The sequence below is a fragment of the Aethina tumida genome, chromosome 6 (genome assembly GCF_024364675.1).
Source record: "Aethina tumida isolate Nest 87 chromosome 6, icAetTumi1.1, whole genome shotgun sequence".
Lineage (NCBI taxonomy): Eukaryota > Metazoa > Arthropoda > Insecta > Coleoptera > Nitidulidae > Aethina > Aethina tumida.
In genome coordinates, this window is record NC_065440.1 from 11,686,779 (window position 1) to 11,702,963 (window position 16,185).

At 40.8% G+C, this 16,185-nt stretch overlaps 1 protein-coding gene across 1 annotated transcript in view; it reads left to right on the plus strand.

Moving 5' to 3' along the window:
- Window positions 1-14,233, plus strand: part of LOC109604169 (uncharacterized) — a 32,023-nt gene extending 17,790 nt beyond the window's left edge. The window contains exons 8-24 of the mRNA XM_020020697.2: window positions 1,092-1,345; window positions 1,405-1,618; window positions 1,735-2,202; window positions 2,643-4,169; window positions 4,226-4,507; window positions 4,556-4,888; window positions 4,943-5,419; window positions 5,856-6,753; window positions 6,817-7,520; window positions 7,588-7,986; window positions 8,482-8,685; window positions 8,806-9,097; window positions 12,078-12,115; window positions 12,472-13,365; window positions 13,755-13,845; window positions 13,958-13,981; window positions 14,086-14,233. Coding sequence (XP_019876256.2) covers window positions 1,092-1,345; window positions 1,405-1,618; window positions 1,735-2,202; window positions 2,643-4,169; window positions 4,226-4,507; window positions 4,556-4,888; window positions 4,943-5,419; window positions 5,856-6,753; window positions 6,817-7,520; window positions 7,588-7,986; window positions 8,482-8,685; window positions 8,806-9,097; window positions 12,078-12,115; window positions 12,472-13,365; window positions 13,755-13,845; window positions 13,958-13,981; window positions 14,086-14,102 — 7,116 coding nt within the window. The 3' untranslated portion in view covers window positions 14,103-14,233. The remainder of the gene's footprint in view (window positions 1-1,091; window positions 1,346-1,404; window positions 1,619-1,734; window positions 2,203-2,642; window positions 4,170-4,225; window positions 4,508-4,555; window positions 4,889-4,942; window positions 5,420-5,855; window positions 6,754-6,816; window positions 7,521-7,587; window positions 7,987-8,481; window positions 8,686-8,805; window positions 9,098-12,077; window positions 12,116-12,471; window positions 13,366-13,754; window positions 13,846-13,957; window positions 13,982-14,085) is intronic.
- Window positions 14,234-16,185: the final 1,952 nt, after the last annotated feature.

Below are 16,185 nucleotides of genomic sequence, written 5' to 3' on the forward strand. Positions count from 1 at the left end.
TATTCATCAAAAAAACGCCAAATCTAATTGAATATAAAATTTAAGATCAATTTTTGTCGTTTATATTGAGTAAATTTTTGTGATCTGGTGTAATATGTTTAATACAAAGGTAGATAAAATTATGTTCAGCAAAATAAATGCCAAAATTGATTGAATATAAAGTATAAGTTCAACTTCTGTTGTTATGTTGAGTAAATTTTGCTAATTTGGAGTAATTTGTTTAATATACAACCTTAGATAAAATTATATTCATCAAAAAAACGCCAAATCTAATTGAATATAAAATTTAAGATCAATTTTTGTCGTTTATATTGAGTAAATTTTGGTGATCTGGACTAATACGTTTAATACAAAGGTAGATAAAATTATGTTCAGCAAAATAAATGCCAAAATTGATTGAATATAAAGTATAAGTTCAACTTCTGTTGTTATGTTGAGTAAATTTTGCTAATTTGGAGTAATTTGTTTAATATACAACCTTAGATAAAATTATATTCAATAAAAAACGCCAACTCTAATTGAATATAAAATTTAAGATCAATTTTTGTCGTTTATATTGAGTAAATTTTGGTGATGTGGAGTAATACGTTTGATACAAAGGTAGATAAAATTATGTTCAGTAAAAACACTAAGAAAAATTGATTGAATATAAAGTATAAGTTCAATTTCTGTTGTTTATTTTGAGTAAATTTTGGTGATTTGGAGTAATTTGTTTAATATACAACCTTAGATAAGATTATATTCAATAAAAACGCCAAATTTAATTGAATATAAAATATAAGATCAATTTCTGTCGTTTATATTGAGTAAATATTGGTGATGTGGAGTAGTACGTTTGATACAAAGGTAGTTAAAATTAAGTCCATTAAAAAAACTACCAAAATTGATTGAATATAAAGTATAAGTTCAACTTCTGTTGTTTATATTGAGTAAACTTTGGTTAAAATGTATGTTCAGCAAAAGAACTACCACATCTAATTAAATTTACTCTGTACGGTTTAAATTCGTACGCAAAATGAAACATTTTTATAATTTTAATAACAAGTTTTGATCAGTTTTTTTGGCTGAAGCTAATCATATTTAATTATCAGATCGGTAGGGGTTCGTTCAAGACGGTATACAGGGGACTGGACACGCAGACAGGAGTCGCAGTTGCCTGGTGCGAGTTGCAAGAGAAGAAGCTGAACAAGGCGGAACGGCAGCGGTTCAGGGAGGAGGCGGAGATGTTGAAGAAGTTACAGCATCCTAACATCGTACGGTTTTATAATTACTGGGAGGCGCCTGGCACCAAAAAGAAGAACATCGTGCTCGTCACCGAACTGATGTTGAGTGGCACCTTAAAAACGTACGAATTATGGTTATTTTATCGTAGCAGTTTTGTTGTACTGATGTTGGTTGTTGTAGGTACTTGAGACGTTTCAAAAAGATCAATCCAAAAGTACTAAAGTCTTGGTGCAGGCAAATTTTAAAGGGATTGGCGTTTTTGCACTCGAGGTCACCTCCTATAATACACAGAGATTTGAAGTGTGACAACATCTTCATAACCGGAACGACGGGGTCGGTTAAGATCGGCGATTTGGGTTTGGCCACGTTGAAGAACAGGAGTTTCGCCAAATCGGTACGATGTGCACTTATATTCAGAATATTTTTTGTATATTCTTACAGTTTTAATAGTAAAAATAATTCTAAGGAAAATAAACAGTTGACAGACAGTAAAAACTCGGAATGTTTTAGGTGATAGGCACGCCCGAGTTCATGGCACCGGAAATGTACGAGGAGCACTACGACGAGGGCGTGGACGTGTACGCCTTTGGCATGTGCATGCTGGAGATGGCCACCAGCGAGTATCCCTATTCCGAGTGCACCGGCCCCGCCCAGATCTACAAGAAGGTGATATCGGGCGTCAAGCCGGCCAGCTTCGACAAAGTGCAGAATCCGGAGGTGCAGAACGTGATCGAGAGCTGCATAAAGCCACGCAAAGAGGACAGGCCTAAAGTCAAGGATCTGTTGACGCACGCCTTCTTCGAGGAGGACGTCGGTCTGAAGGTGGAAGTGGTCAGTCAGGAGGAGAGCCAGAAGGTGGTGTTCAGGCTGCGGGTGATCGACCCCAAGAAGCGGACGCACAAGCACAAGGAGAACGAGGCCATACAGTTTGAGTTCGACATGGAAACGGACCGATACAACACCATCGCCGAGGAGATGGTAAATAGTTGGGCTTTTCCTCTTTTTCTACTTTACTTTAAATGTCATTTTATTAATTATTATTGGACTTATTACCTAATTTTCCTTCAAACTACCTTCTGATGTTATTTATAGTTAACTATGATTGAAAGTACTCTTGAAAATTTTAGACGTCCGACCCGCGTCATTTTTTTCTAATGTGATTTGTGTCACCTGTCATTTATGTGGTTTTGCCACCCGAGTCGTATGTGAAGCCAGCGCGTGTATGTGTAAATTAATTGTCGTGTAATTATTAAATTAAAGAATGACGATTGAAGAGAATCGATTAATCGTAGACTTACTGTGCTGCGCCAACAAACAATTCGATCTTGTTTTGAATCTGTCTGTAAGTTACCAATCATCTTGTTAACAACTTACTTATAGATGTGAGATTATTAACAATTAACAATGATTGTCAACAGGCAAAGTCCGGCATAATTTTTGAGGACGACGCCAAAACTGTGGCGCAACTGCTCAAGGCCCAGATCACGCAGATAACCAAGGAACGCGAACAGCAACGTACGAAAGAAAAAGAAGCGCTGGCTCAACAACTACAGTACCAGCAGTACCTGCAGAAGCAGGCCGAACACCAGCAGGCCCAACAACAGGCGGCCGCCGCTCAACAACAGCAGGCCTATCAGCAGCAGGCTCAGCCGCAGCAGCAGCAGGGGGCGCCGCCGCAGCAGCCGCAACAACAACCGCAGGCTCAAACCCAACAGGCCCCGCCGCAGTACCAGCAAGCGGCGCAGCCCCCGCAGCAACCCAGTTTCCAACAGGCTCAGCCGCAGTATGATCCGGTGCAGCAGCAGCAGCAGCAACAGCAGTTCCAGCAACAGTCGCAGCCGCAGTACACGCAGCCGCCGCAGCAGTCGTATCAGCCGCAGCAGACGCCGCAACCATCCGCCGATCAGCAGCAACAGCCTCAGTACCAGCAGCAGCCGATGCAGATCGATCAGAACGTGTTGCAGGGCCAGTACGTGCAACAGCAACAACCGCAGCAGCAGGACGCCCAGGCTTTGTTACAGCATCAGTACCAGCAGCAGCAACAGACGACAATTATCCCGGAACAGCAACAGCAGCCGACACAACAGCCTCCGCCGCAGCAAATCTATCAGCAGCCGCAGCAGGAGCAAACCGTAACGCCGCCGGTGTTGCAGAGGCAAACCAGCGTGGATCCGGTGCAACAGCAGCCCATCGTCCACAAGCAACAGCAACCGCCGCAACAGTACCAGCAGTACATACCGGAGGGGGCGTTGCCGCAGCAGGCGGAGTTCTTGCAGGTGCAGGAGAATCAGCAGCATAAAATCTCCAGTGTGTCGCAGCCGGACATGCTGTGCGCCACTTCTAGCACGTCCGAACCGCCGCCGCAACATCGACTCAGCGTGGACAGTCAGCTGGATATCCACAATCAGCAGCAGCAATTCCAGCAACAGTTCAGCCAACCACAGCAACAGCAACCGGACTATCAGGCGCAACCGTATCAGCAACAACAACCCGGTCAACAACCGCAACCGCAGCAACAGTACCAACCGTTAGGGCAGGACCAGCAACAACAAACGTACCAGCAGAGCCAGCCCCCGCAACCCTATCAGGTAGCGCAAGATCAAAATTATCAGCAACCCACGCAGCAACAACCGCCGCCTACGGCTCAACAACCCGCGTATCAAAATCAACAGTCGCAGCCGTATCAGCAGCCGGCGGCTCAGTCCTATCAGGCGCAGCCGCCACCGCAACCTTATCAACAGGAGCAGAGCTATCAGCCTCCTCCCGCCACGTATCAGCCGGCCCCCCAGCAACAACAGCCTCCACAGCAACCGTATCAGCAACAGACCAGTCAGGACATGGCTCAGAACTACGTACAGCCACAGACCTACCAGCAGCAGCCCCAACAGCCGACCTATCAGCAGCAGCAACCCCAGCCCTACCCACAGCAACCTCCCACATACACGGTATGAATACGGTGGTTAATTTAATGAATTAATGTTCATTGTTTGTTTGGTAACAGCCGCAGCAACAACAACAGCAACAGTACGTGGCTCCGCCCCCACAACAACAACAGCCGCAGCAGCAGGATCAGTCTCAGCAGCAGGTGTACCAGCAACAGCAGTTCATGGCGCCACCGCAGCAACAACCGCCGACCGCTCAGCCGCAGCCCGTCGTGGAACAGTTACAGCAACCGCAGCCCATCTACCAACAGCCACAGCAAATTCCCCAGCCACAACCTCAGACTTACGTTCAGCCGGCCCAGGCCTACGTCGAACCGCCACCCCAGCAACAGCAGCAACAAGTAAGTGTACGTTTTAGTGGTTTAGAATGTTGATTAATGGTTCTTTAGGTTTACCTTCCGGTTGAACACCTCCCCGATCAACCCGCCCCACCTTTGGGACACCGTCCGTCTACCACGGAGCTGCCCCACGTCCTGCCGCCTAATATTATCGACTTGCACCGTTTGCACCAGCAGCAACAGCATAGAATCTCCACAGCTTCGTTGCCACCCATGCCTACGTTCGATCAGCAGCAACAGCAAGCTGCTGATCACAGGAGATTGTCGACTATAAGTCAGCCGGCTAGGCCGGAAGACTATCAGACTGCTACTCCTATTGTTTTCAGTCAGTTAACTGAGGGTTACGTCAGTCAGGAAAGTGTCGCCTCCCAACAGCTTCAACAGGTACAATTTACGACATACTGTTGCGGGTAATAACTTAATTTGTGTTATGTATAGATGTATGTACCACAACCAGTGGACACGACTCAACAACAGCAACAACAAGTGCAGCCACAGCAACTGCCGGAAGAACCCGAACCGCCGCTGCAGGAGGACCCGAAGTCGGCCGATCCGGACGACGTGTCGACCTCGGAACAGATAAGCGAAGAGACGGCCGTCTCCTCGCACAGCGCCGGTGACGAAAGGGTCTCCTCGCGTCGCACCAAACGTGGCTCCTTCAAGCACCAACTGATCGTCACGGGCGTTCATCCGGACGGCACCGTCGAGTGTCAGCTGTTGTGCAAGCAGAAAACGATCAGTTTCAAGTTCAACATGGTGGACACCACGCCCACCGACATCATAGACGGGATGGTGCGACAGGAACTGCTCAAGCCCGGGCCCCACAAACATCTGACCGACCATCTGGGTGAGGTTATAGGCGCACTGAAGGCCAGGCCCGGGGAAATACCGGAGATCGGGACGGCCAGAGGAAAGGTAATCTGTTTAGGTGGATTGGAAATCGTAATTTTTGGTGCATAGAAAATTATTCTTACGTTTATTGGGGTAATATTGGTATAGAAAATACGAAATTGAAACTACAGATTATTTAAGCCATTTTTAATCAATTGACTTAGTTTAAATGATCTTTTTCATATCCTTTTTTACCCATCTTACCCTAAAATAATGTAAGAGTTACTATATTTTCGTCTGTAAATCAGTGTTTAATAATTTGTGTCGTTAATTATGTATCACCCAACAAAAAACGATATTTTTGCACGCTGCTCCGTTAAAAAAAGGTGAGGCATGCGTCCCTAACAAGGCACCCCCACAAAAAAACACACAGACGTCACCGTTCCGTGAGTATTCCACCCTAATTCACCTTCCTTTTCGCTCCAACCACAACACTAATTAACTAATTTTCGTTCGACAGAGAGACGACAGCAGCGGCCAAGTGTTGATAGGCAAGCAAAACTATGCGGAGACGCCGACCAACGGCAACGAGGACACGCTTAAAACGCTGGCCGAACACTTCACCCAAAACAGGGAGAGTCTGAACAGCAGTGGCACGGTGTCGAGGAAGACCAGCACGGCCAGCGATTACACGCCGGAACACACGTACATATTGAACGCGAGGCCGCCTTTAATTGAGCACGTCACCGCCGTCTCCTACGTCACCGACACGGTGGTCACCGAAAAAGAGAGGGACAGTTACGAGGACAGCGTCGTGCAGAACGAGGAGATCGTCGGCGAAACGGTGGACTACACGGACGCGTTGAAGAACGAGTTCAACGACAGTTTGAGGCAGAGGGACGGCGACCAACCTGCTCTGGTGCCCGGACAGAAGGTCACCATCAAGGGCTTCGTGCTGGCTCGTGAGGAGTCGCAGATCGTCGACGGCATCGATGGCAGCAAAGACGACATTAGTGGTAACGTTGAGGAGGCAAAACCGACGGAGGAGAAGTCGCAGACTGAGAACGGGGCCGGTTTAAAGGTCCCGCAGAGGAAGATCTCCAGGTTTTTGGTCAGTCCTGTGCTGTCTGGACAGTTGGACATGCCCAAGGATAAAGATTTCGGTGAGGCGACGCAGGAGGCGGGCGCCGACAGGCCGTCGGAACTGCCCGACATTAAGAACACGCATTCTGAGGCGCTGAGGAAGAACTCCGCTCCGTTGGAGAACACAAGGACGTCCATGGAGTTGGAGAACAAGACTGAACAGAAAGTTTCTGTCTGTTCATTGAAGGAGGAGAGTATAACTAATAGGGAGGAGAATTTGGCCACCTGTGGTCCGGAACTCATTAACACCCTGGAGCAGCTCAAAATTAGCTTGGGTAAGTTATTGTTTTAATATTTTTTTTATTATGTATTAAATTATAATTTTATTCGTATTCCAGATAACTTAAAGAACAGCAATCACCCGAAAAAAGATGCCGAAGGCGAAGTCAAGAAGCCGGCCTCGGTGGCCGAAATACCGACGCAAAAGGCCCCGTCCGCCGTCACGAGTTTTGCCCCCACACAAACGGCGCAATACGTGAACGGCGGCATAGTCGTTTCGTCGGCTCCGCCGACCCTCACCTCCGTACCACAATCGGTGCAAACATCGGCACCGCCAAGCACCGCCCCCATGCAAATCGGCACGCCTCCGGCCCAGGTCAACATTGCCCCCATTCCTTCGCAGACGGTTCCCGTTCAGGTGCAGCAGCAGCCGATGATGCCGACGCCCGCTCCGCAGCCGACCACCGTGGGCACGCCCCCTGTACAGACCAGCGGTTCGCAACAGTCGTTCGTGCCCATGGTCCAGCCGCACATGCCCGCCAGCATGCCGCAGCCAGTGATCAATTCGCAGGTGCCGCCGCAGCAGTACGTGAACGTAGCGGCGTCGCAACCGCAGGTGGTGACCTCGGCTCCGCCTCCCAGTCTTGCGACTGCGCAGATCCCCATGATGCCGGTCAGTCAACAGCCGCCTGCGCAACCTCAGTACCAGTCGCAGCCGATGATGGTGCCCCAGCAGCCGCCACCTCAGCAGCAGCCGCAGCAGCCGCAGTCGTTGCCCAAGGCGCAGCCTGGTTTGGTGTTGAACATCGCCAATCCTCCGGAGGTAAGCACTGATTAATAATTAACTCCTATTCAAAGTATTGTATTTAATTGTGGTTGCCGATTTCTAGGTGGCCTACCAGCAGCAACAGGCTCAGATCTACCCGCAGCACGGCATCGCCTCGTCGGTGTCCGTGCAGAACTTGGCCTCGGCCAACGGGCAGACGCCGCCGTTCCAGCACTCCGTGTCGCTGGACGAGCCGATGACCGCCCCGCCCGGCGGTTTTCCGACGAAGAAGATCAACGAGAATCTCAAGCAAATCGTCGAGAGCAACTCGAACAGGGGTAGCCAGGCGTCGACGCCGCAAGGCGAGGTGGTGTACGACGTGCACCTGCACAGTCTGCACCACAAGTTGCAGATGCAGATGCCGCCGTTGCCGCGTCCGCAAACAACGGCGCCGCCTAGTCCCCAGTCGGCGTTGTCGTCGTTGGAATTTCCGCAGGACGTTCCGCCTTTAAATCCCGCAACCGTACGTGTTAAATTGATTTATGTATTAGTTTATCAGAGGTATACAATGTACAATTCCCTTACAATGTTTTTTAATTAATTTGGGTACGGTGGACATGAAAAGTGTAATAATTTTTTCTTATTCGGGTGAGGAACCCACATAGAAGAACGTATAATTATGTTTTTTAATTTTAAATGAATTTTATGTAGTTAGAAAGATCATTGAATTAATTCGTAATTGAAATAGAAAAAAGATTCGAAGCTTCATGGCCAAGCAAATGATTGCAAACTATTGCTGGTTCCTTATTTGAGAATATAGAACCAAATAAAGACGTAAAAGTCGAAGCTTCATTTCATTCATAGTTATAAGTGTCAAACACCAATTTCTGGGTGACTCTCCCAAATGAGAAAAATATGAATATAATTTTCATGTCTATTAAAAGTAAGAGAATTTATTATATATCCAAACATAAAAATTGTAAGCCAGAGTGATTAAATTGTGGTGTTTCAGCTGCAGGTGGATTTGGGCAGCGCCCCGGGAAGCGGTACCGCAACCGCCGAAGTGCTGTCGCCAGTTTTGGAGAACGTCGATCAAACCACCGAGAAACAGCGCCAGTTGGACAGCCTGAACACCCACCTGAGACGCATCAATTCCCGCACCGAGAACGTGAACGTCGCGGACACGTCGTCACCCGACGCCAAACCCGAACCATCTTCTACCGTAAGTTTTGTGACCATAGATACGTCACCAAAACAATAGACAGTTTAGTACAGCTGTCACGTGAAACTTTTTGATTTGTGAAAATGTTGAAATAAAAACTGGTCCGTAATTCTGTTGCAGTTGATCGCCGAACCGCCGGCACACAGGGAGAGGAAGGTGTCGCGATTCCGGGTGAGCGTGGTGACTGAACCGGACCGCGGCAAGCTCACGATACCGGAAGCACTGGAGCCGACCGATACATCGGGCGGCGGCACCACCAACACGACCGCGACCATGGGTGGCACCGAGACGAACGGCGGCCAACAGGACGGCCACAACCGCAACAACGAACAGGACTACAAGTCGGTGATCGACAGCACGTTCGGCTATCTCAAGCAGACGCTCGACGTTCAGGGTTCTCTCAAGCCGACCGGTAATTAACCAGTTTAATTATAGGGTTGATAACGTAAAATACCATTTTGCCCATCAAACTAGATTGATTGAATCTCTTGTGTGGGTGGTACTATATGCATGGTTCAAAATGTTTTTGAAAAAAGCTCTGTGTACGTTCAACTAGAGAGGCTTTTTATTAACCGTTTTCTCCGATTTTCAATACTGGAAAATTAGAAAATATGGGAAAAGATGCCACAAATTACTTATTTTTATAATCAAGTTCCAATATTAATTGGAGTCTTATAGTTACGAAATCGCATGATGGTTTACAATGTTCATATATCTTTTTTCTAGAATTTAAAGGAAGCTAAAGTAGATTCTCATCAAAAATACCGTTGTTACACACTAATATATGTCTTCCATGTACTTCAATTTTCATAAGCACGACTTGTAGATATTTTGGAAACGTTGGCTGACTTTTAAAAACTATTGACTAGTTTAGATGATTTTTGTATATTTTTCTTATTTTATTACTTAATTTAAGTCATACTTAAAACAAAGAAACTGCATAAAAAGCATTATTTGTTACCAGTTTGATAAATTGACTGAATCTCTTGTGTGGGTGGTACTATATGCATGATTCAAAATGTTTTTGAAAAAAGCTCTGTGTACGTTCAACTAGAGAGGCTTTTTATGAACCGTTTTCTCCGATTCTCAATTCTGGAAAATTAGAAAATATGGAAAAAGATGCCACAAATCACTTATTTTTACAATCAAGTACCAATATTAATTGGAGTGTTATAGTTATAAAATCGCATAATGGTTTAAAATGTTCATATATCTTTCCTCTGCAATTTAAAGGAAGCTAGAGTAGATTCTCATCGAAAATACCGTTTTTACAGACTAATATATGCCTTCCATGTACTCCAATTTTCATAAGCACGACTTGTACATATTTTGGAAACGTTGGCTGACTTTTAAAAACTATTGACTAGTTTAGATGATTTTTGTACATTTTTCTTATTTTGTGACTTAATTTCAGTCATACTTAAAACAAAGAAACTGCATAAAAGCATTATTTGTTACCAGTTTGATAAATTGACTGAATCTCTTGTGTGGGTGGTACTATATGCATGATTCAAAATGTTTTTGAAAAAAGCTCTGTGTACGTTCAACTAGAGAGGCTTTTTATGAACCGTTTTCTCCGATTCTCAATACTGGAAAATTAGAAAATATGGAAAAAGATGCCACAAATCATTTATTTTTATAATCAAGTACCAATATTAATTGGAGTGTTATAGTTATAAAATCGCATAATGGTTTAAAATGTTCATATATCTTTCCTCTACAATTTAAAGGAAGCTAGAGTAGATTCTCATCGAAAATACCGTTTTTACAGACTAATATATGCCTTCCATGTACTCCAATTTTCATAAGCACGACTTGTAGATATTTTGGAAACGTTGGCTGACTTTTAAAAACTATTGACTAGTTTAGATGATTTTTGTACATTTTTCTTATTTTGTGACTTAATTTCAGTCATACTTAAAACAAAGAAACTGCATAAAAGCATTATTTGTTACCAGTTTGATAAATTGACTGAATCTCTTGTGTGGGTGGTACTATATGCATGATTCAAAATGTTTTTGAAAAAAGCTCTGTGTACGTTCAACTAGAGAGGCTTTTTATGAACCGTTTTCTCCGATTCTCAATACTGGAAAATTAGAAAATATGGAAAAAGATGCCACAAATCACTTATTTTTACAATCAAGTACCAATATTAATTGGAGTGTTATAGTTATAAAATCGCATAATGGTTTAAAATGTTCATATATCTTTCCTCTGCAATTTAAAGGAAGCTAGAGTAGATTCTCATCGAAAATACCGTTTTTACAGACTAATATATGCCTTCCATGTACTCCAATTTTCATAAGCACGACTTGTAGATATTTTGGAAACGTTGGCTGACTTTTAAAAACTATTGACTAGTTTAGATGATTTTTGTACATTTTTCTTATTTTGTGACTTAATTTAAGTCATACTTAAAACAAAGAAACTGCATAAAAGCATTATTTGTTACCAGTTTGATAAATTGACTGAATCTATTGTTTGGGTGGTACTATATGCATGATTCAAAATGTTTTTGAAAAAAGCTCTGTGTACGTTCAACTAGAGAGGCTTTTTATGAACCGTATTCTCCGATTCTCAATACTGGAAAATTAGAAAATATGGAAAAAGATGTCACAAATCACTTATTTTTACAATCAAGTACCAATATTAATTGGAGTGTTATAGTTATAAAATAGCATAATGGTTTAAAATATTCATATATCTTTCCTCTACAATTTAAAGGAAGCTAGAGTAGATTCTCATCGAAAATACCGTTTTTACAGACTAATATATGCCTTCCATGTACTCCAATTTTCATAAGCACGACTTGTAGATATTTTGGAAACGTTGGCTGACTTTTAAAAACTATTGACTAGTTTAGATGTTTTTGTATATTTTTCTTATTTTATGACCTAATTTAAGTCATACTTAAAACAAAGAAACTGCATAAAAAGCATTATTTGTTACCAGTTTGATAAATTGACTGAATCTCTTGTGTGGGTGGTACTATATGCATGATTCAAAATGTTTTTGAAAAAAGCTCTGTGTACGTTCAACTAGAGAGGCTTTTTATGAACCGTTTTCTCCGATTCTCAATACTGGAAAATTAGAAAATATGGAAAAAGATGCTAAAAATCACTTATTTTTACAATCAAGTTCCAATGGTTATTGGAGTGTGTTATAGTTATGAAGTCGTCTGATTTAAAATGTTTGTCTATTTGTTCCCCTATAATTTAGAATAAGATAGAGTAAATTCTCATCAACACAACCGTTTTTACAATCCAATGTGTGGCTCAATGTTTAATTTACTTAAATCTTATCGTTCTGGAGGACATTTAAAAATCTTTAACCATAAACCATTAACAGTTATTAATGTAATGTTTCATTTATATTTAATTTTTCTTTTGTAGATGAGTTGGCGCTTGAAGAAGAATCCAAAACGAAGGTGGTGAGTAACCAAAACGTTTTAATCTTGTTGGCACTTTAGTTTGTACCTACTAATAATTAAATAATTTATGTGTTGTGTGTTACATCTCAGTAATTTATAAAGTAATTTTTAGTATTTTATTCACAGCACCAATAAATTAAAAATATAACCGTATAAACAACAAAAAAGTTATATTTTTAGTTGCCAGTCATTCATATTTGCTTATATTTGATACATTTTGAATTAATTTAGAAGCGTTGTGCGTTGGCAAGTTCTAACACAACCACAGCCCGTCCACCAGTAGAAAAACTGCCAGCTGTAGAGAAATTTTTTGTTAATAATTTTTTTTATTTTCATTATGATTTGTGTATTTGTAGAAGCATGGACTTTATACGGCCACAAAACACCGGAAACCGCACTCCCCGCAATCACACGCAACACGTTTTAACGATCTGAAAACGAAAATCGAAAACATATTGCCGATAAAGACCGAACAAAAGTCGAACATACGCCGAAAGAGCACGTCGCGTCGCATGAGCAAATCGTTCCGCCAATACCCGAGCATCGTGATCGAGCCGCCCGAAGAGAACCTAACGAACAGCATGCCCGACATTTGCAAAACGTCACCCACACACGACTTGCTTGACATATTTAACGGTTCGGAGAAGAACGTCAGTCTGCCGGACTTGACCGAGACCGCGTTCTCGGACAGGCACGACAGCGACGACGAGGACGACGGGAGTGATCGGTGCAGTTCGGTGAGCACGACCATCGAATGCGACGACGTGTTCTCCGACAACACCGACACCTCGTCGGACATGCCCGACGACGACTACTCGCGACTGGACCTGCGCGTCAAACGACTCGAACAAAGTCCCGTGCTAGTGCTCATGCGCAACATCAAACTCAAACACTGCACCTCGTTGCGCAACATCAGACGACGCATGCGTAACACCGAGGACAAGACTAGACGTAACCTGACACATTCCAATTCGTTGCACAACTTACGCGAGCCGCACATCAAGCTGAGACAAGAGGACGCGTATCACACGGTGCACGGTGACCGGTTCAAGGCGGAGACTAGACGCACGATGGAGTTCAGGACGGGCGGCATAGGCGGCCGTTCCCGCGAGCTGGGTTGGCGCAGCCTGCAGAGCATCGCGAACGGTACACACATACACACGCAGGTTTCTAGGTGTTGTTGCGGTAGGGAGGAGTGCGATAGGGTGGTGCCGATAGAGCAGTACTTGGAGACGTATTTCGCAGGCAGGGTAAGATTCTGGAGGCCCGAAAATATGAACTATTATTTTAAACAAAAGCAAACGGAGCGGGGCTCAACGTGTCACCAAAAATTTTGTTTTATATTTCGTTCTGTGTAGTTTGTAGTGGTACTGTGCTTTGTAATGTGCTGATTAACACAACTCTTTTTATTTATCATTAACACCTGAAACTAACCGATGACTAATAAACGTTTTTTTTTTTGTATTGTTGGTGGTTGATTGATCGTTGACGAGTGTTGTTAAAAGGTTTAATCATTAATCAAAATGCTGGGTTACGGTCAAGGGATCAATTGATCATTCAGAACAGTTATGAGGAATGACTTTGTCGCTTAAAACCGTGTTACACTCAGCAACAAGGTGACTAATGTCTGTTAATGCAGGAGGAGACGTTTGAGGAGATGCTGAACAGACAGAAGGCGGAGCTGAACGCCCTGATGGAGGCCCACCGGAAGCAGCAGCTGGAGTTCATGGGTAAATATAAAAAGACCGATAGCGAAACCGACAGCTGACCCGATTTTCATTTTCATTCACCTTCCCACTTCTACCACGTTTTTGTTTTGGTTTGTCTCTGTCTCTGGTGCAGAGTTTCATCGAAAACAATCCGAAGGTAAATCAATTTTTTTTTGTTGTTGTTTTGTGTTGTTGATCGCGTACACGGTGTAGTTGTTGTTCCAGTTTTTGTTGTTGACTGATCTGGTTTTTCTGTTTTAGAGAACAAGAAGCTATGAGGTGGTAAACGAAGTTTTTATTTTGATGGATATACAAGTGAGAACGAAAGGCTGTATTAACAAAAAAAAAATTGTTTATATGTATGATAATTATTTAGTTGATATAATTATAATTATATAATTGAGCTCAACATATTTTATTTTAATGTCCTCTCGAGTTGTAAATAAATATAAGCTGATTAAATTGTAGGTGTATGTGTTTAAGTGATACGTTTAATTGATGCTTTTAAGATTAAATTGTTGCTCATGTTTCGTATTTTATTCTCAGTTGTTTGAGATTCTTATTTTTGACAATGTAAATTTGTTGTAATTTCCCTTAAATTCATTATTTATTTCGACAAATAAAAACTAAAAATTATATTTATTTTTAGTTTATAATTGCATCTGTAATAAATTTATTTTGGGGTACTAATTGGCTTGTGGTAATTTTTTAAAGGTAAGTGAAGAAATCATTTTTCTTGTCAAATAAAGTAATTAATATTTATTTTATGTTTTAGAATATTTTAATAATCCAAATGAGAAGTTTTTTAGCTTATGTGACCAAATAAAACTGTGTTGATCCGTACTTGTTCATATTTTCGAATATTTTAACATTTTAGAACTTTTCTGAATGAATTCTTTTAGTTCTTTTCAGCTCAGTTTTCTAATAAAAGTCTGTATTATCTTATAAATATGTAATTTTACATATATTACTTTATCTTAATGTTCAAAAACATTTTCAGTAAGTTTTTTATGTTTTGAGGCCAAATAAAACTTTTTATTGATCTACAAATCTGTAGTCTTTCATATTTTCGAATATTTTAACATTTTAGAACTTTTTTCAATGAATTCTTTTAGTTCTTTTCAACTCAGATTTCTAATAAAAGTCTGTATTAACTTATAAATATGTAATTTTACATATATTACTTTATCTTAATGTTCAAAAACATTTTCAGTAAGTTTTTTATGTTTTGAGGCCAAATAAAACTTTTTATTGATCTACAAATCTGTAGTCTTTCATATTTTCGAATATTTTAACATTTTAGAACTTTTTTGAATGAATTCTTTTAGTTCTTTTCAGCTCAGTTTTCTAATAAAAGTCTGTATTAATTTATAAATATGTAATTTTACATATATTACTTTATCTTAATGTTCAAAAACATTTTCAGTAAGTTTTTTATGTTTTGAGGCCAAATAAAACTTTGTATTGATCTACACATCTGTAGTTGTTCATGTTTTCGAATATTTTAATATTTTAGAACTTTTTTTAATGAATTCTTTTAGTTTTTTTCAGCTCAGTTTTCTAATAAGAGTCCGTATTAACTTACAAATATATAATTTTACATATATTACTTTATCTTAATGTTCAAAAAACTTTTCAGTAAGTTTTTTATGTTTTGAGGCCAAATAAAACTTTGTATTAATCCATAAATCTGTAGTTGTTCCTATTTTCGAATATTTTAACATAAAAGAACATTTTTGAATGAATTCTTTTAGTTTTTTCAGCTCAGTTTCTAATAAGAGTGTATTAATTTATAAATTTGTAATTTTACATATATTACTTTATCTTAATGTTCAAAAACATTTTCAATAAGCTTTTTATGTCTTGTGAACAAAAAAAACTTTGTATTTATCCATAAATCTGTGGTTGTTTATTTTTTCAAATATTTTAACATTCAGACATACATTTATACAAACTTTAACATTCAGAAACATTTTGGAAAGCAATAATTTATGATTATTTCAACAATCTGAACATTTTTAATATATTTTTTAAGTTTATTTAGACTTCAAAGATCAAATTAATTTATAAATATCTGACTACATAATTTAATTTTAGAAACATCTTTAATTTCATCTGATTTTGGTTATTTCTTTAAGAAAAATAAACTTTTCAATTATTATCAAGCATTACATTTTTATCTATAAAAGTATATCTTATATATATGATAATTTTATGAGTTGAACAATTCATATTAAATAATAAATATGTAATTAAACATTTTTGAATATAATATATACAAAGAATATATGCAAAAGACGCAAGTTATGTTACACTATTAATATAAAACATTGTATCTATCTTGTTTTATCTACAAAAACT